Genomic DNA, 19,784 nt, shown 5'->3' with positions numbered 1-19,784 from the left:
TCGACACACATGTAGTCCATAATAATTTGGCAACATGATAAAAATTCTACTAAATCATACCACGCATCCATGTACACCATATTTCAGGAATTGATTTCCAAACTAGGAAATTTTGGTGTTAACAGAGGCCCCCCAAAATGTTGTTTCTCGAAGGAAGTGAGAGGAATAACATTTTGAGTTATATCACCAAAATTGACCAAATAGTTCATGGCCTTTTGCAATCCCATTTTGGCTCCACAAGTATTGGTCGAAATATTGGGTTAGTAACACACTTTGTCATATGGCTTCTAGTAAGGAGCTTCAATATTCCTTCCCAGCAAAAAGTTCCACTAATTATAAGTCTCTCATCAACATATTTTCGACCAATTACATATCATTAACAATAACTTGGCAGCAATGTTGATCGAAAAATTCACTTAAGATTTTGAAGGGACATACTATTTCCCATTGATTTCGGCCACATAGGCCGTTTTTTCGGCAATATGCCGAAATTTAAACTCAGGTGCTAGTACTTTAGCCAATCCCTTTTGGGTTTGAGGTCCTTGAAAAATTCTGGCTCCTTTTCACCATAACCTTTGGATAGTCACCTGTAGTCTTCAATCCTTTAAAGGATTTTGCTGAAAATTTTCCTTTGCTCTCACATTCATAAGTATAGGGAGACTTTGGCTTAAATTCAGCCATATTCACTTCATTCTCATCACTATCACTATCCTCATCAGATTGATCAATTTCATCTTCACCAATTTCAGAATTTTGGGTGGCTCTTATGCAAGAACTTTCTTCTCCTTGAAAAACTTCTTCAGGCTTGTATTTCTCAAGCCTTAGTTTCTCTACTCTTCTAACCTTATGAGCCAATTGAGTCATATCTATGAACTCATCATTAACCAAATTCTTTTTAATCGAATAGTCTAGGCCCCCAATAGCCATTTTTACTAATTCGAATTCAGGCACATGAGTAGAACATCTAGTTTCCATATGCTTAAATCGAATTAAGTAGTCATCTATTGACTCATTCGGCTGTCTCTTAACATTAACCAAGTCCATTAATGTCACTTTGGTTTCTCCTCTAAAGAATTGCTCATGAAAAGCCATCTCCAATTCATTCCAATTATGGATCGAATTAGGAGGTAGAGTAGTAAACCAAGTGAAAGCATTTTTCGTCAAGGAACTTGGAAAATATTTCATTTTCAACAGTTCATTGTTAGCAAGATCACAAATTTCAAGTCGGTACCTTGCAATATGCTCAACAGTTGATTCACCTGTGTCTCCTGAAAATTTAGTAACTTTTGGAACCTTCCATCCCCTTGGGAGTTCTGCTTGAAGAACTACTTCAGAAAACGGAGACGTGAAATTTGGACGATCGACATATCCAACATTGAAACCATGATGATTTAAAACTTCTTCGACAGCATTGGCCACATTTTGTGGCCCCCCATAATCATTTTGATTTTGATTAACTAAGACATTGTTGTCTAAATTCTGATCAAAATTCTGTGGCTGATTTTGGACTGAATTTTCTTGTCCATTTAGAACTTCATTTGTACCAAAATTCTGATATTGAGTCAAATTTTGAGGCTCATTTTGACTAAAATTCTGAACTTCACGTTGAGTAAAATTTAGAGGCACACTTTGACCATAATCAGGAACTTGCTGGAACGTTTGGTTCAAAGGCGGTGCTCCAAGAACATCAGCAATTCGACACAATTGTCGAGTCAAGTGTTGAGTATTTTGAATGAGAGGATTAAACATAGTTGACATCTGTTGTGTCAACATGTTCATCATGTTGTACTTACTCTCATCAATTTGTTGCCTAATTGATTATAAATCAATATCAGTGGTTGAATTTGAAGGAAATAAATTCAATGAACCACTTTGAATCAAAGGCATGGTCATTCCCAATGTGCTGAACTGTGTATGTTCTTGACCATTTTGATTTGCTACTTGCCCAGAATTTTCAGAAATGGCATTTGCTAATCTGCCATTAAACATTTTCACAAAATTCCCAGCACTACCAGAACGAAAAATACCAATATACTAATTGGTGGCCAAGTTCTGTTTTGAACTCAACTAGAATTCAATTCGTTGCACATTAGTACAATACGTTGGCCTTCTTGATATTGGTTTTTAAATTCTAAAAAACCAATTCTTGAAATCAAATGGTCAACTTAGACTAATATCTTAAATCAATGAGATAACGTCAATAATTGGATTTCAGAACTGGACCATAAATGACACTGAAAAACTTAGTTTTCACTAAAATGGTCCCATCAGGTGTGCCAATTTGTTTACACTGATTTTTTATAAACAAACAGAATTCTAAAGCAATTTAAGGACCGGATTCGGAGTCCTTTCTGGGTTCTTTAGTGAAGACGTTTTAAATGTCAAGGTTGGGTTTTTGTGAAGAACGGTATGAATAAAAGGGAAAAAAGAGTAGAGGATCGAAAGGAAAAAGAGGAACAAAAAGTAAAAGGAAATCAAAATGGCAAAGGATATGAAATTGCATTGAAAATTAAAGGTGAGAATCACAGCACACTCTTAGTCTCTTTGTAGCCATATGTCACATGAGACTTGGAGGCATCCATGGAGAGTTTTGAGTAATTGTGTGAGTCTGAGTAATTTTACAATCAGATTTGCTACTTATAGAAAAAGAAATGAAACTGCCACTAGATCCTACGGTAGAGATTAAATCTTAGAAAATAACTCCCTACACTAGAGTCATACACTTGGCATAATTACAAATAAAATAACTTGCAGCCACTTCCATTTTCCAAGCCATGTTCATGTTGCATCTTCAGTAAGTAACTGCCACGTTCTCCTTTACTCCACTTTAATAGCCATTATATAGTAACTTCCACTAAGTTTTGCTTCTTCAATAACCGTTGCTTTGCTTAATCTGCTCATTCAATAAACCGTCACATTTCTCGACCAGCTTGATGTGTGTTTTATAGTATTAACACTTGGTCGAAAACATGATTTTCCAACTTGGTCGAAATGGTCCAGCATCACCATATCATTTGAATCATTCTTTAACCATTTAAGAGACTCACTCTTGCATATTTGTCGAAGTCATGCTTCATTACATGGCTATATATATATTTCTCATATTGCATTTCCAATGTGGTACTAGATTTCGACCAATGACAAGTCTTAATATTTCGACACACATGTAGTCCATAATAATTTGGCAACATGATAAAAATTCTACTAAATCATACCACGCATCCATGTACACCATATTTCAGGAATTGATTTCCAAACTAGGAAATTTTGGTGTTAACAGTTACATACTTACATGTAGCTGCAGATGAAATGGGTTCGATCGAGTGGGAGAAGAGTGCTGAGAGAGCGATCTCCATGTGGTCGGGGAGGGAATCCAGATAAGGTCCGTTGCCACAATTTTTAATGATGTGTTGTGTTGTGTCGCATTGTGTTGTGCTGCAACTGTAAGGATGAAGATCAGAAAATTAAAATTAAAGGAAGGCTTAAATACTCTGTAGGTCCCTGAAATTGTACCCCGTATCAAAATAAGTCCCTGAAATTTTTTTTTCCGATTCCGGGTCCCTAGAAAAATTTGTTTGATCAAAATAAGTCCCTACGCCGGAGAAGACAGTGGTTGCCTCCTCATTGTTTCCAAAAACCATGAAATAACATGTTTAAAACACTCCTAGACCTTCATATATCTGATCTGGGCGAAGAAATCGCAAGAAACAAAGCTAAAACGAAGAAACCGAGAAGCTCCATAAATTCCGGCGAGAAGAAATCAACTTGCGACTGGCCTTTTCTCTTCAACTGTGACGACCCAGCCCACGAGACCACCACCACTGAGTTCCTGAGGACGAGACGAAGCCGGCCCAACACCCTGGTCGTAGCGCCGCCATGACCGCCGTCGTCAACCACCGTCTTCTCCGGCGTAGGGACTTATTCTGATTAAAAAAACAATTCCAGGGATCCGGAATCGGAAAAAAAAATTTCAGGGACTTATTTTGATACGGGGTACAATTTCAGGGACCCCTAGAGTATTTAAGCCTTAAAGGAATCATTAATGAAATGGCACTGTTTGTTTGTTTAGACTTTAGACAGTTCAAGGAACTTAATTTTGTTCACAACAGAATTTAGTTCAAGCTAAGATGACATGAATAAATTAATGTGAGACAAAAAGCATCAACATATGTGTACCAATTTTCCAGTGCATTTTCGTGTGCCAATGTCTTGTTGCAAGTCTTTGAATTCTTTATCCTAAGATCCCCTCTTCTCGATTAGGAAGTTGTTAATTAGCGAGCAGGAAACGTACCATTTAGGGTATCAACACATCCACATAGCTCAACTTCTCGATTAGGAAGTTGTTAATCAAGCTAAATTCTTGGAAGAAAAGGATCCAAACATAGTCATAAGCACTGCTGTAGATGGTTCACCTTTTATAGCGGTCATTTACAAATGCTATTAATATTTTACTTTCGTCTTTTACAACGTTCACTTGCAAACCGCTATAAATTCCTTTAGCTGATATAAGGGCAACCTTTATTTGATATAGAGTTATGTTTAACCCAAATTCTAACAGCCAGCAAAGAAGACTCACCAAAAATACTCCCACCATTTAAAATTATTCTTCTTCTTCTTTTCTTTGATTTTTCACTCCAGCATTTTTTGTTTTTAGTAACACTGTTTAAACTCACTCAAAAAGTGTTACTTAAAATACAGTCTTTGACTATTGTCATAGCTATAAGTGTTTCGTATCTAATAATAGGAAACAATTAAGACGTGATAATTGTTGTATTTTCTGCATAATATGTTACATTTTTTCACAGTGTTATCATATATTACGAGAAACTGTTATCAAAGGGAATAAGTAACGCCAGAACATGAGAACTGTTATCAAAGGGAATAAGTAAAGCCATAACGCGTAAAGTTTATGAAATATTTTGCGTGTCTATAACTACATATTTGAACTGATATCAAAAGAAATAAATGTTGGTGTCACAGTTTATTTGAAAAACTGTTGTACATCCTTCTTAACAAATGTATTTTTCGATATTTAAATTTGTGTTCCCATTCTTATAGCTAGGAGTGATAGCATAGAATATTCTTGTAATTAGTCTTATGTAATTATGCCTATAATTAGGGTTTACCTTTTATTACAAGGTACTCTCACGTCTTATTCTAATTTAAGTCATTTAAATCAGAAACTGATAGTTGGTAGTGGTCAGGGCATTCCAATTCAGGGTTCGGGACACACTTCTATTCCTACCCCTCACAAACCTTTAGCACTCAATCATGTCTTGCACACTCCGCGAATTATTAAAAACTTAATTTCTGTGCGACAACTCACTACTGACAATAATGTTTCTGTTTCTTTTGATCCATTTGGATTCTCGGTGTCTGACTTCAAGACGGGGATGCCTCTCCTGAGATGTAACATCCTCGGTGACCTCTACTCAGTCACTCGTTCCTCTCCTTTTGCTGGTCTTGCTTCTAGTGTCTGGCACAATCGACTTGGTCATCCAGCTTCCTCAGCTTTAAACCATCTTAGGAATAATAAACTTATTTTTTGTGAACCTTCGCGTTCTAGTTCTGTTTGTGATTCTTGTGTTTTAGGCAAACATGTTCGGTTGCCTTTTAGTTCATCTGAAACTATTACTTTGAGACCCTTTGATATTTTGCATAGTGATTTATGGACGTCTCTTGTTTTAAGTACTGCTGGTCATCGTTATTACGTTTTGTTTTTGGATGATCACACTAATTTTTTATGGACGTTTCCGATTAGCAAGAAATCTCAGGTTTATGAAATGTTTACTACTCTTGCTACACTTATTAAAACACAATTTTCAGCACATATTAAATGTCTTCAATGTGATAATGGACGTGAATATGACAATGAATCCTTTCATCGGTATTGTGATGCTAATGGCCTTATTTTTCGCTTCTCTTGCCCTCACACTTCTTCTCAAAACGGCAAAGCAGAACGGAAAATTCGCACCATTAACAACATGATCCGCACCCTCCTAGCTCATTCGTCAGTTCCTCCTTCATTTTGGCATCATGCCCTTCAAATGGAAACGTACCTTCTGAACATTTTGCCACGCAAGACTCTTCAGAATGATTTTCCTACTCAGCTGTTGTATCATCGCGACCCTTCCTACTCACACTTACGTGTCTTTGGTTGTCTATGTTTTCCTCTATTTCCTTCCGCTACAATAAACAAATTGCAACCACGATCAACTCCGTGTGTTTTTCTGGGGTATCCGATGAATCACAGAGGTTATAAATGTTATGATTTGTCACACAGAAAAATTATCATATCGCAGCATGTCATTTTTTATGAAACCCGATTCTCCTTTGCTGACCTATCCTTGACTCCTGCCCCTTCTTATGAGTGCTTCACCGAGGACCTCCCTCCTTATTTGATCCACCATTGGAAAACCATATCCTCCCGACCACCTGACCCTCCGGTCCCGCCGTCGAGTCCCACTGACTCTTCGCCTCTCTTATCGCCTTCCGTCTCCCCTACCGCTTCTCCCTCACCTTTGCCCTTGCCTCCGGTCCCTCCTGCACCACCCGTACGGACCATGACTACCCGTAGCATGCACATCATTTCCAAACCTAAAAAGTCTTTTAGTCTTTCGGTCTCTATTGATGACCCGTCCATCTCACACTTGCCTCGTAACCCAAAACAAGCCTTATCTGATCCCAATTGGAAGTCCGCTATGCAGTCTGAATTTAATGCCCTTATTAGAAATAATACGTGGGAGTTGGTTCCCCGTCCTTGTGATGTTAATGTTATTCGTTGCATGTGGATTTTTCGCCATAAAAAGAAGTCTAATGGTTTGTTTGAGCGTTATAAGGCTCGTCTTGTAGGTGACGGCAGGTCTCAAATTACAGGTGTGGATTGTGACGAGACTTTCAGCCCCGTGGTGAAACCGACTACCATACGGACAGTCCTCAGCATTGCTCTCTCCAGATCCTGGCCCATTCATCAGTTGGATGTCCAGAATGCCTTTCTGCATGGTGATCTCCATGAGACTGTTGTCTACATGCATCAGCCTTTGGGTTTCCGCGACTCTCAGCACCCGAACTATGTCTGTCGTCTGAAGAAGTCTCTTTATGGTCTGAAACAGGCGCCTCGTGCTTGGTATCAGAGTTTTGCTGACTATGTTTCCTCTATTGGCTTCCAACACAGCAGTTCAGATCATTCCCTTTTTATCTTCCGGCGGGGTACTGACATTGCCTATATTCTGCTATATGTTGATGACATCATCATCGTTGCTTCATCTCATGATCTTCGCAAATCCTTTATGGCACTTCTTGCCTCCGAATTTGCTATGAAGGATCTTGGTCCTCTAAGTTATTTCCTTGGCATCGCTGTCACTCGGCATGCCGGTGGCCTTTTCCTCAGTCAGAACACTTATGCTAGTGAGATCATTGCCCGCGCCGGCATGGCATCGTGCAACCCTTCTGCCACCCCGGTTGACACCAAGCAGAAGCTCAGTTCTTCTTCTGGGACTCCTTGTGAGGATGCCACTTTGTATCGGAGTCTTGCTGGTGCCTTACAATACCTCACATTCACTCGTCCTGACATTTCTTACGTTGTTCAGCAGGTGTGCTTACACATGCATGCTCCCCGCACCGCGCATATGCTTGCTCTCAAGCGTGTACTACGCTATGTTCGTGGCACTCTGACTTACGGTCTTCACTTGTATCCATCCCCTATTGCGAAACTTGTTTCTTATACGGATGTTGACTGGGGGGGATGTCCTGACACCAGACGCTCTACTTCTGGCTACTGTGTTTTCCTCGGTGACAATCTCCTTTCTTGGTCCTCAAAGCGGCAACCCACCCTCTCTCGCTCTAGCGCTGAAGCTGAATAACGAGGTGTTGCTAATGTTGTCTCCGAGTCTTGTTGGATCCGCAATTTACTTCTGGAGCTTCACTTTCCTCTGTCTCAGGCAACATTGGTTCATTGTGACAATGTTAGTGCCATCTACCTCTCTGGAATCCAGTGCATCATCAACGAACCAAACATATAGAGATGGATATCCACTTTGTCCGGGAAAAGGTCGCGCGTGGCCAGGCTCGCGTCCTTCATGTTCCTTCCCGCCATTAGATTGCGGACATATTTACCAAGGGCCTTCCTCGGGTCCTCTTTGATGATTTTCGTTCCAGTCTCAGCGTCGGTGAACCTCCCGCTTCGACTGCGGGGGTGTGATAGAATAGAATATTCTTGTAATTAGTCTTATGTAATTATGCCTATAATTAGGGTTTAGCTTTTATTAAAAGTCAACAATATAATTGTATAAATAGGGTGTTTACCCATCAATAATATTCACGGAATTGATTTCCTTCAAGGAGTCTAACTTGTTTACCACGGTTATTAGTGATTAAGTGAAGCATATTTAATTTATTGAGAAGCAACTTTTGTATATATTCAACTCTGTGAACATAAATTACTCAAACTAAACCAACAAACAGGGCCATTTATTGATTTCCTTTTAATTTTCTGATCTTCATCCTTACAATTAGAAAACAACAATATTCATATCATAAATAATTGTGGCATCGAGGATTATCGCTTGACGAATCATCTCGGCCCACAGCCTCTCGACCCACATCAAATGTCATCCTTCCCCTACGACATGGAGATCTCTGCAGGAGTCTCCTACTCTGACTCATTTCATCTGTTGACCAAAAAAAAGACCCATTTCATCTGAACCAGCTACAAAAATTAACATATATAGGAAAACAAAAAAACTTTGTTTGATATAAATTAAACTATCTTAAAAAATATATAGTTCTTATTTCTTCAGTTTTTAAAATTAAAAACTAAAAACATCTCAAAGATGTGTTTTCTATTTTTCTTCAGTTTTCAAACATGTCTTTTAATTTTGCAAAACATATGTTCAAACTATTTTTTTCATTCAATTTTCCCTTCTGAAAATCTAATTTTAAAAGTAGAAACAAAGAAGCCCTTACCTGCTTGAAGAGCTGGATGAGCATCAATGTTACTTGTTGCCTTAGCTGAGAAACTCAGCACACTCAACATAGAAAGAAAGAAAACCACCAAGAAAAGTGAATACCTCTTAGAAGCCATATAACTCTAGTCTAGTGCACTTCACAATGTACTTAGAATGCTACTAATTAATAATCCAAACACGGTGGTGGTTGCTTGCTTGCTTTGTGTTAAGTATTTTTTATGTTTTAATTTTAGTGTTGTCATAAGTCATTGACTTAGTACCTACTTTCATTATCTTTCTTTAGTTAATTGGCAACTAGGAAATTTTAGTGCTGCTTACAGCGTAAACGACTGAGTCTATGCCTAGAAATTAAGGTTAAAGAACGTACACCTTGAATCCACAAAGTCTTCCATCATGAAAGGATCAAAGTTCCAGCCAGCTATTTAGGATTTCAACTTAATATGGATCGTTTGGAATGAACATCTTTTTCATTCCAATTAGCTTTGTTTGCAAGATATTGGGCCTTTGGTTAAACTAATATCATAGTGTGTGTAGTTTCAAAAAAAAAAATTATATATCATAGTGTGTTGTGGCTGAATGCAAGACAAAAAAAAGCAGATCACTGGACTATTTTTCTTGAGTGTTCAATCCAACTTATTGCTTATTATTTTTTTAAAAATTCAAATAAAATGTCAATTTTTATGTATATTATTATAGTCTTAATTTGATTTTCTATTTCAGAAATTAAAATACTCATGGATTGCACAAATACTTACTAGTTATAATATAAATCTATATAAAATGTCAATTTTTTTTACTATCATACAAAAAAATCTATATTTTAAATAAATTAAATTAGTATATTGTACACTAATTAATCTTTTATTTGTTTTTTTTAAGACAAATGTCCTCGTTCAGGAGCAATCATATTCGAGTCGGGAAAATTCACATTATGGTAGGGCTAACTCTCTCAGCAAGTTTTTTTTTTCAATCCACAAAACTCGAATCCAAGACTTTTCTTAAGAGGAATCAAACATGTCGTTGGTTCAACTGGTGAAAGATTTTTTTTTGGTACATCGGAAAGATAAATTGCGTCCGCCAGGATTCAATCCTTGGACCTCCCCTTACCCAACTCATTTGTCCCGCAGCTCTACCACTTGAGTGAAAGATTAAATATTACCTTTTTTATTCTTCTTTTAATCTTAATTATTCTCATTCGGCAGATGTTGAAAGAATTTTAAATCTAATTAAAAATTTGTGATATATTTAGTCTATGGCCATTAAATTTAATCAGTTATAACATTTTTTTTTAATTTACAATCATATAAAAAATTATATTTGAATGAATTTCATTAGTATACCGGAAAGAATATATACTTTACATATATATTGATGTCAAATCTTATCTCTTTTTTCGGTACATTAGTTCATCTTTATCTGTTTATCTTACTTTTTTATTCTTTTAATCTTAATTATTCTCATTCAATGATGATGTGGAATGCTCAAAAAATTATGAGGTGGAAAGATTTTGAAATCTAATTAATTATATATTTGTCATATATTTTAGTCTATGACCATTAATTAATTCATCAAGAATTCGGAGGTTATAATTTTAATTAAGATTAGTAAAGTAACGTACGAAGTCCAATCAAATTAATCATTGTAAAAATAAATAAAATCAATTCGATAAAAAAGGAAAATAAATATTTGCGAAAAGACTTTATATGAGACTTTTTTAACTAGCTCTTTAAGCCTTTATTGTTGTGCGAAATTAACTCTTATATTTTAGGATTTCACGTGTGGTAATAATGTCAGAACAACACTATTTTGCTATAAAAGAATGAGAAGTATTGTGTTACTGTAACCCTAAACTTTCATAAGACTTTGCCTGTCTAACTTGTTAGGAACTTTGATTCTTAAAATGGCGTATCAATTAGGAGGTTCTTCTGGTGCTAACCGTAATGGTCTCGATGGAGAGATACGCACGACAAAGGAAAAGAGCTTCACATGTAAATTTTGCAAGCGAAAATTCTCTACCACACAAGCTTTGGGAGGACACCAGAACGCGCATAAAAAAGAGCGTTCCCTCGAAAAATTTCGTCAACAACTTGATGCTAGTTGTTTCAGGCTTTCGCACTTTCCTTCGTATTCGTCTTATCCAACTCTTCATACAGGTTTATACAACTCACATATGGATGACTCATTAAATCACAAGCTTTCTAATTCATGGACGACCTCAACTGGATTTCGATTCGATCAACACTCACCATATTTCAATGCGATGGGAAATATAAGAAGTCATCATGCAATTCCAAGGACTTATCTTAATGAAACACTTGCGCTTTTCCCAAATGTTACCCCTAATGTAGCAAGGCAAGTTATGAACACGACAAGCACTTCAAGGTTAGGGAATTGTGATGAAACTCTTGTGCTTTTTCCAAATCTTACCACCAATGTAGCAAGTCAAGTTATGAACACGACAAGCACTTCAAGGTTAGGGAATCGTGATGAAACTCTTGCGTTTTACCCAAATCTTACCACCAATGTAGCAAGTCAAGTTATGAACACGGCAAACACTTCAAGGTTAGGGAATCGTGATGAAACTCTTGCACTTTTCTCAAATCTTACCACCAATTTTGACGTGCCAACAACCAGGGCGAGGAATTTTCTCAATGATGTCAATATCGGATACTCTGGTTCCAACCTAAAAGAAGAAACTGATATTGATTTGTCACTTGGATACTCTCTTTTCAACATAAAAGAAGAAGCTTCTGACATAGATTTGTCACTCAGTATTGGTTACTCTGATTCCAAGATAAAAGAAGAAGCTTCTGACATAGATTTGTCACTTACGCTTGGTTTTAGTTCATGAGGGGTTTTTTTTCTTCATTTACACAGTAAAATCCTAGGCTCTATTATTGTTTTAATTTGTTTCCATTAGATTTTATATTATACTACAATTAGTTAGTTTTTGTCAAATTTTATCATTAGGAGTTAGGACTCATTTATTTATTTTGTTAACTAGAATTTTTATTTAGAGTTAAAATATAAGTTTTATTAATTTGAGAATAAGGATGGATGAGGCTTTTGTTCTTCTTCAATTGAATATTGAATTATTGGGTGAATGATAGAACATCATTGCATATTTATTGCTTTTGTTATGTTGGATGATAGAACATCATTGCATATTTATTTCGTTTTGGTGGAATTTGAGTCTTGTAAAATTTGAAGAAAATGTTATGTTACTGTGGGATGTGGTTGCGCCCAATGTAATATTCATGGGTTGTAGCTTCTACCACTTGCTTTGGGAGAACACAGGTTTATTTTGTTCCGTTAAATCGGTTTGAAGAAGTCTAGGATATGCGAGTTTACTTCGATGAGGAGCTTGTGATGATGATTGTATCACCGCCATGAATACAATTTTGACAAAGAAAACTAATGTCGTTGATGTTAAAAATAAAATATAAATTTATTAATATGACCATTATTCATAAAATGTTTTTAAATAATTTGTTATTTGACCGTCGAGAGTCAGGAAACGCTGTAGTAGTCCCGAGAGGCTGATAGAACAATTTCAATCCAATCTATATATCCTCTTGAGTTTTGGCATTTTGCAAATTATGATAATTAAAGAAGATGCTTGTGATCTTTCGGTATATAATAAGAGTTTGCCGAGGGTGTGTCCATTGAGAAAGATTGTTTCTTGACAATAGTCAGTTGCAAGTGGCCACTAGGAAATGTCTTACTGCTTACCACGTCGTTAACGACCCAAGTCAATACGTGCCATTAATGATATTAGCAACAATGATATATTCATACATAATCTTTGCGGCCTTGATTAATGGATTAGGATCCTCTCATATGAAAATTCTATCATATTCAAATCTGGTAGTGTATATCTCTTTTTTTTATGTGCATTTAATAGGTTACAGTTGAAAACGTTGCTAAACGCAAAAACAACAATGTCCTGTGGCACATGCAGTTCTTCGGTTTCACAATCTATGTCTGGTATATGAATCGCAGGTAACCACATCGAATTGGGCTATGTGCGAGATTAAAGAATCACTGGAAAAAATGAAGGAGACACTGAAACACTAGATCAATATATTAATGATCTGTTCATTGCAACCCTAAATTAATTAGTGTTCACAATCACTGAACAACAAGAGGAAAAGGATCAGTAAAGAATAAACCCTAAATTAATGTATTCAAGACCCAATTGTATCCCCATAATAGAAATAAGCATTTGACAAATCAGAGGTAGAAAATAAGAAAACAAATTACATCAAAAGTTTGGATGAAGAAAGGCAATAAATTAGGATTAATCATACGTAGAGGAAGAAGATGGTTTTTGGAAGATGAGGGGACACCGACCCAAAGAATCGGTGGTGGTGGTTGGGATGACTCCAAAAAACAAGTAGCTTTTTAGATAAAAGTTTTTTTTTTTTGAAAGTAGATAAAAGTTACTCATATTAACTTTTAATTCTAGAGTTTTTATCAAAATTTCCTTCATAAAAAAATAATTAACTTTTGTTTTAAGAGCTTCTTTGAAATTATGTTTAGCCCAACTTTTACTTTTATAAGGAACTTTTAAGCTATAAATAAGTTGGGTCAAACACTACCTAAGAGGTAGGGGAAGAGATTCACGTTACAGCTATGAAAATCACACAATTGATTTGTTGCCATTTTGACAAATTGCCAACATAAAGCAGCGATTCCAGACGACCCCAAAATACATACGTCAGTCATCAAAAGCGAAAATATATTGATATATAAACATAGTTGATAAATAATTTCTGCCGACAGTATAAGTATAATAATCAAACTAACAAAATAAATTGACAAATAAACTGATACAGGTTGGTCCAACACCGAATGAGACCTAAAACGAATTTAGAGTGAGTTATTTTATTTAAAAAAATATTTACGTAAAAATATTTCTTTATTTAAAATTAATTTTTTTACTTTTTTAGATGGAAAATCATATATTAAATTATCATAATCAATTTGATTTAATATGTTTTTTCAATTGATAATAAAACTAGTCCACTTAATCTTTTTTAAGACATTGTTAATCTAAGATAAGATTTTATTAATAAAAATAAATTGGGTTCTTTTTTATTCAGTAAAAAAATTATTTTTGGGGCTTAAAGCCTTGCTTGGACTTTACTCTTGGCCGGCCCATAAACTCATAAAAACTCAACCATTACATAAAAAATACAATCATAAACCCATAAACATAACTTTAAACAAACAAAAACTATTCGGGTCATCCAAAGATAATATTCATGAATAATTAGAGAAACTCTTTTAACACAATTAAGGTGCTTAAACTATATAAACCTATAAACAGCTTATTCTCTTTTCTTTTTACATTTTCTGAACTTCATCCTTACAATTATATTGCAGCAGACAACACCAGATCACAAATAATTGTGGCAACGTGGATTATTGGGCGATTCCTGACCAGGATGACCTGGACCCCAGAACCCCCTACTACATTCAGATCGCTGCAGGAGCCTCCTACTCGAACCCAAACCCATTTCTTGTGAAGCTACAAAATAACATGGTATACTATATAGGATCAGAACACTTAATTAAGATCCGTTAATTTCTCCATATGTTTGTGTATATATGCAATTACAAACACAATTAAATGATTAATGGATACAAACATGTATGTTCAATTCCCGTCCCTATTAAAATTTTATTTAGATTTAAGATTCATAAAATATAAAAAAAAAAAAATCATGTGATTTTATTTTAGAAAATGTATCAACTTTATAGAGATGAAAATCATATTTAACTCGTATATATATAACACAGAGGGTGGGGGAGATGTTAATTACCTGAATAAATTTGAGAAGCAGCACCATCAATGTTCCTTGCAAATGCTATATTTGTGTTGACAGAAAAGCTCAACACACAAAGGAAGAGAACCACCCAAACAAGCGAGAACCTCTTACCAGCCATGACTATCTTACAGTTCACAAAATACTCAAAATTGAAATGCTAATTTTTAGTCCAAACATGCTGCTTCCGTGTAAACGACAAAGTCAGTTTGACTGCTATTAATGTGAATATGATTATATACAATCTCATGGATCAACGTAGGGGCGTGTTGAAAGTTTGAAACTTTATCAAAGAACATTTGAATCCACTCACTCTTCAATCGTAAAAGTCAACTATATACCAAATAAATTGCCGGGATAAATTGACAAAAAAAAAGTTATATATAGCAGGATTAGCAGCACATGAGAGACTTATTGGTGTCATGAGTTCCGAGCTAAATTGGTCCCAACCGGACCTGAAAAAACCGAGTTCATTTTTGTGAAATCGGGCTTGTCCGACCAGAAAATGGATCTGACGGGTGAAGAGAACCATTTTTTATGGTTTGTGGTAGTCCCTTCTGGTTTGAACTCTAACCCAACCGAACCAGTTCTTATTAAAAAAATGCTCCAGACCAGCACATTAGATGCAGTCCAACCTACCTTATAAATAGTTAAATACTCTCATTATCTCAGCCTTCAACCTCCCACTAACCTTAGCCGCCAACCCCACCAGGCCACACCCTATCCTTCCAAGCAAAGCAAGCCAACCACCACTTCGATCTCCTCTCTCACCGTCGCAATGGACATTATGAGTCGTCACTGCGACCTCTAGTCCACCACCACCACTTCTCCTCTCTTCTCCTCATCGATACAAACCCTAGAAGCCACAACCACCACCATCAAACATGGCAACCCTCTCCTCTTCTTCTGATGGAGTGACTGATGGCTGGTGGTTGGACCTATTTGGGTATATTAGGTCCCAATTGAGGGCTTTGGTTGTTTAGGCTCTTCTTTCATCTATTAAGGTTCCTTTGAATTTTTTTCATTCATCTTGTGCCTTCCTCACAATTTCTAGATCGAGTCTGAAACCGTTTGAACCCACCCGTGAAACCGTAATCCGCACAAGCCGAACCTAAACAACTTGGAACTACTGATCAGATGATGACGGTTATGTTTCAGTGTCGTTTTTACCCAATGAAACCGACTATTTTGGCTCGAATTCGACTGAAACCGTCCGGTGAACAACCCTATTGTGAAATAAATGACACATGAATAATTTTATATTATATTTCTAATACATTCACCTACTATACGTTCAAAATTTCAACATATTTTATTTTATATTATATTTCTATAATTTAGTTGGGGGATCTTATATAAAGAGACACCAAAATATCTCTGAAGCATTTTTTAATTAGCAACAAATGGAGTATTGACGTATGTTCACATTTTTTTCAAACATATATACGCGGAAGAATTGAAAATTTCCGATGTAGCAAAAAAAAGAAGAATTGAAAATTACATGTGTGACAATTACATGAAGAATCAACCATTTTTTAAGGCTTCATTGCACATTTAATACCTCAACTAATGAAATCTGCTTATACTAGCATTTTTACCTCGTGTGTTGCACGGTGAATATTGATCTCATTATTTAGGCACGTAATAATGAATCGACGATCGCAAAAAATGAGTATTCAACCAAGCAAAATAACAATGAGTATCACACAACTTGCAAAATTTGAAAAAAACTTCATATATTTAATCATAAATATTTTGTGAAAAACATTTTTAAGATTGTGAAAAACATACTTAAATTAGATGAAAAATTGTTACCAAGAGTTGCAAAAGTGGTAAGAGCTATGAGACATAAGGGTCGAAGGGTAATAAAGAGTTAGCAAAAATTATTAGTGTTTACATGAATGATTTTTTATGCAAAATGTTTTTCTCCGTGGAAGTTTTTATAGGATGTGTGTATACATATACATGTATTAATTAGTTCAAGTACATAGTTCGTACAGTATAGTACATACAACCGTATTTCTAAAAAACGTTTTAGACAAACATATAATCAGCTTTATTTTTTAATTTTCCACACTCACAAATTATGTTTAATTATTTTGACTTTTTCGAAAATTAATGATTTTGTAATTAGGGAAATAAAACTTACTTGGATTAATTATTTTAGAATCATTAATCACCTTAATTATTGCTTTAAAATTAGAAATCATTAATTATAAATAAAGTTAATAACGTAATTTTGGCTCATAATTAATTGCATGACTATTTGAATTTTTGGCCTAGTATTGATGTGTAATAAAATAATTTTAATTCAATTAAATTAAAATTATGTTAAATAAGGAAAACAACTTTTTCTGTTTTTTAAATAGTAATTAGTATTAAATGTTATATTATGATTTTTTTAAATATGCCAACGAATTAAATGTTTAAAATTTTCAATGATACATAATTAAATTAAGTGATGGTAATCAACGGTTATAATTAAACTGTTTAGAATTAATCAATAAAATTCGAAAAAGAATTTTCTTAAACAAATTGTCATTGCATTAAAATGTAAAAAATTCTTTCAAATGTGATTTAAAAAAAACGGATATACCATTTATTTTAAAAATTAATTGCAGCATATATTTTATAAAAGAATCTGGCCATGATTCCATCATTTATTCTCATCTCTCTGGCTGACAAGTGTCACAGCCAGAGAGACTTTCGCACATTAAATACACACATTAATACACCTATTTAATTGTTTTTAATTATACAAATCAATTTTCCTCTAATTTATCACCTAATAAATTAGCATCTATTAAATGGACTCTCACATACAATTCATGAACAGCCCACCAAAAAGCCACAACCATAAAACAATTAAAAGGGACAAATTTGCACAAGAAACACAAAAAACATTCAGACTTGGAAAATTAGTATTAAATGCAACCACAGCGTTACTATTGTTTTGACAATCAGATATCTGAATGTTAAATGCTTGACTTTTTCACCCGTGATTCCACGTTTTGCTGCTTGACGTTTTTTCAATCATATTTGAAAATCCCACGTTTTTTCAATCAATTTTCCACAATTCCATGCGGGCCATTCAATATGCTTGACTTTTTAATTTTGAAGAAAGTCATTCTTAGAGTGTCATGTGTTATAATGCTGTGGATAACGATTTTCTTTTATAAAGTATATAGATGGCACTCATTAACATGGATCTCCATATGTTTAATATAAAAATCATAATATTAATATTAATTATTTAATTGTCTTATTTCAAATATGATTCTATTCCATCACATGATCCAACACAACTTTGATCCTTTTTTCCATATTTAACTTTAAGCTTATGATGATCACTCCTTCAAGCTTCAAAATCAAAATTTCAACATATTACATGCAATGTCATGGGCTTGTCTCTCTTTTGATCCTCATTGCCTCTTGCTACTCTCTCAACATCAGTTTCTTTTTCAACATATTTTATGACTCTGCAATTAATCTAATTAATCTAAGGTAGTCTTTCTCAATGTCTTCTTCAGGAGATATAAGCTACTATAGTAACGCAATCCGAAGAGGCACAAAGAAGAAACCACAAGGCACAATCCGAAGAGGGAGTGAGGTGAGGATCGAATTTGAGGTTTGAGGGAGTGAGAGAGTGAAGGGGGCTTGTAAGAAATAGGATGGAGAAGTAATCGAAGAATAGTGCCGGCTTGGCTGACACTAACCATGGGGCTCTATAGATGGGTTAAACCCAATTCAAATTAGCGTTGGTTACAAACGACGCTAAGTTGACCTGTACTAAATCCAAGTAGGCAGACGCTAAGTTGGCCGATAGTTTAGTTTTTGTCATGATTAATTATTAACTGACACTATATTTATGTGAAATATTTTAACGCTTTGCATTAGTTTAGCTGACGTTAAAGAGTGAAAATTAACGTCAATAACTGTCATTATTTATTATCTCTAAAATTACGTTTCTTGTAGTAAATTAACACTTTCTTTTGGTGTTCGTGTTGTGAAATGAAGAGAGAGATAGAAAGAAAAGAAAAAGTAAGAGAGAGAAAGTATGAGATTTGATAGATGATAAGATGAGAGAGATAGAAACAAAAAGAGGTGGAAATGAAGTGTTTAAAAAATGAGGTGTGTATATATGATTGTTGATTTATAAGCTTATGTTGCTGATAAAAAAAATTGGAGAAATCATGTTGACACAAGTTGCTTAATCTAATCCAATAAACAGTTCCATTTATTCTCTCTCATTTTTCATCAGTTCAATTGCAATACACAACACATCCCAGATCACAGAAAATTGTAGCAACGTGGTTTATCTTTTGTAGGCTTGCATGGTGGTCGCTGTTGTGTGCCAATTAGCTTCCTACATGGACCCATTTCATCCGAAACTACAAAAATAGCATAGGAATATTAATACAAACTTATAATCAATTTATTCTAATTTTCATACATTTGAATTGTCTTGTATGGTGTTAATCTTGTTGTATCTGAACACTGAGATTTTGAATTGATGTAAAATTGTATAATATGTACTATGTGATAATAAATTTCAATCTAACTGGATTTTAACATATACAATTATCTGACAAAATACTACTAATGATAATTCCACTAAGATTTTAACTAGACCGGGTTAACATGATTTATTCCCATAAAAAGTTATTCTAAGAGGTGGTGAAAGAGGTTCACTCACCTGCAAAAAGTTCAGAAGTACTTGCAGCATTAATGTTCCTTGCTAATGCTTTTGTGTTTTTGGCAGAGAAACTCAACACACAAAGAAAGAGAACCACCCAAATAAGCGAGCACCTCTTAGAAGCCATGACCACCCTAGTTCACTTCTCAAAGTACTAACAAAACATGCTAATTTATAATCCAAACTCGGTGCTAGTTGCTTGCTTTTTAAGCATTTTATTATTTAGTTTTAATTTTAGCAATGTTATTGACTTTCCTACCTTATCTTGTGTCAATTTCTCTTTCGTCAATA

The 19,784-nt window shown here is 34.9% G+C and overlaps 3 protein-coding genes and 3 long non-coding RNA genes across 6 annotated transcripts; 2 read left to right on the top strand and 4 right to left on the bottom strand.

The window, feature by feature from the left end:
* Positions 1-513: 513 nt before the first annotated feature.
* On the bottom strand, positions 514-1,782 carry LOC130745121 (uncharacterized). The gene has a single exon (XM_057597261.1). The coding sequence runs from the start codon at positions 1,780-1,782 to the stop codon at positions 514-516; it is 1,269 nt and encodes a 422-aa protein (XP_057453244.1).
* A 5,246-nt stretch (positions 1,783-7,028) lies between these two features.
* Positions 7,029-7,862, top strand: LOC130745120 (uncharacterized mitochondrial protein AtMg00810-like). Its single transcript, XM_057597260.1, has one exon. It carries the CDS (start codon positions 7,029-7,031, stop codon positions 7,860-7,862), a length of 834 nt encoding a protein of 277 aa, XP_057453243.1.
* A 586-nt stretch (positions 7,863-8,448) lies between these two features.
* Positions 8,449-9,157, bottom strand: LOC130747935 (uncharacterized). Its single transcript, XR_009022554.1, has 2 exons — positions 8,965-9,157; positions 8,449-8,669 (listed from the first exon to the last, which is right to left on the bottom strand). It is a non-coding gene; the product is annotated as an uncharacterized LOC130747935 (long non-coding RNA).
* Positions 9,158-10,866: 1,709 nt separating this feature from the next.
* LOC130745119 (uncharacterized) lies at positions 10,867-11,817 on the top strand. The gene has a single exon (XM_057597258.1). The coding sequence runs from the start codon at positions 10,867-10,869 to the stop codon at positions 11,815-11,817; it is 951 nt and encodes a 316-aa protein (XP_057453241.1).
* A 2,389-nt stretch (positions 11,818-14,206) lies between these two features.
* Positions 14,207-15,740, bottom strand: LOC130747936 (uncharacterized). The gene is made up of 2 exons (XR_009022555.1): positions 14,795-15,740; positions 14,207-14,499 (listed from the first exon to the last, which is right to left on the bottom strand). It is a non-coding gene; the product is annotated as an uncharacterized LOC130747936 (long non-coding RNA).
* A 3,267-nt stretch (positions 15,741-19,007) lies between these two features.
* Positions 19,008-19,675, bottom strand: LOC130743093 (uncharacterized). Its single transcript, XR_009021345.1, has 2 exons — positions 19,494-19,675; positions 19,008-19,188 (listed from the first exon to the last, which is right to left on the bottom strand). It is a non-coding gene; the product is annotated as an uncharacterized LOC130743093 (long non-coding RNA).
* Positions 19,676-19,784: the final 109 nt, after the last annotated feature.

This window comes from Lotus japonicus, chromosome 3 (genome assembly GCF_012489685.1).
Source record: "Lotus japonicus ecotype B-129 chromosome 3, LjGifu_v1.2".
Classification (NCBI taxonomy): domain Eukaryota; kingdom Viridiplantae; phylum Streptophyta; class Magnoliopsida; order Fabales; family Fabaceae; genus Lotus; species Lotus japonicus.
Note: the sequence above shows the minus strand (reverse complement) of the source record. Positions and strands in the feature narration are given on the sequence as shown.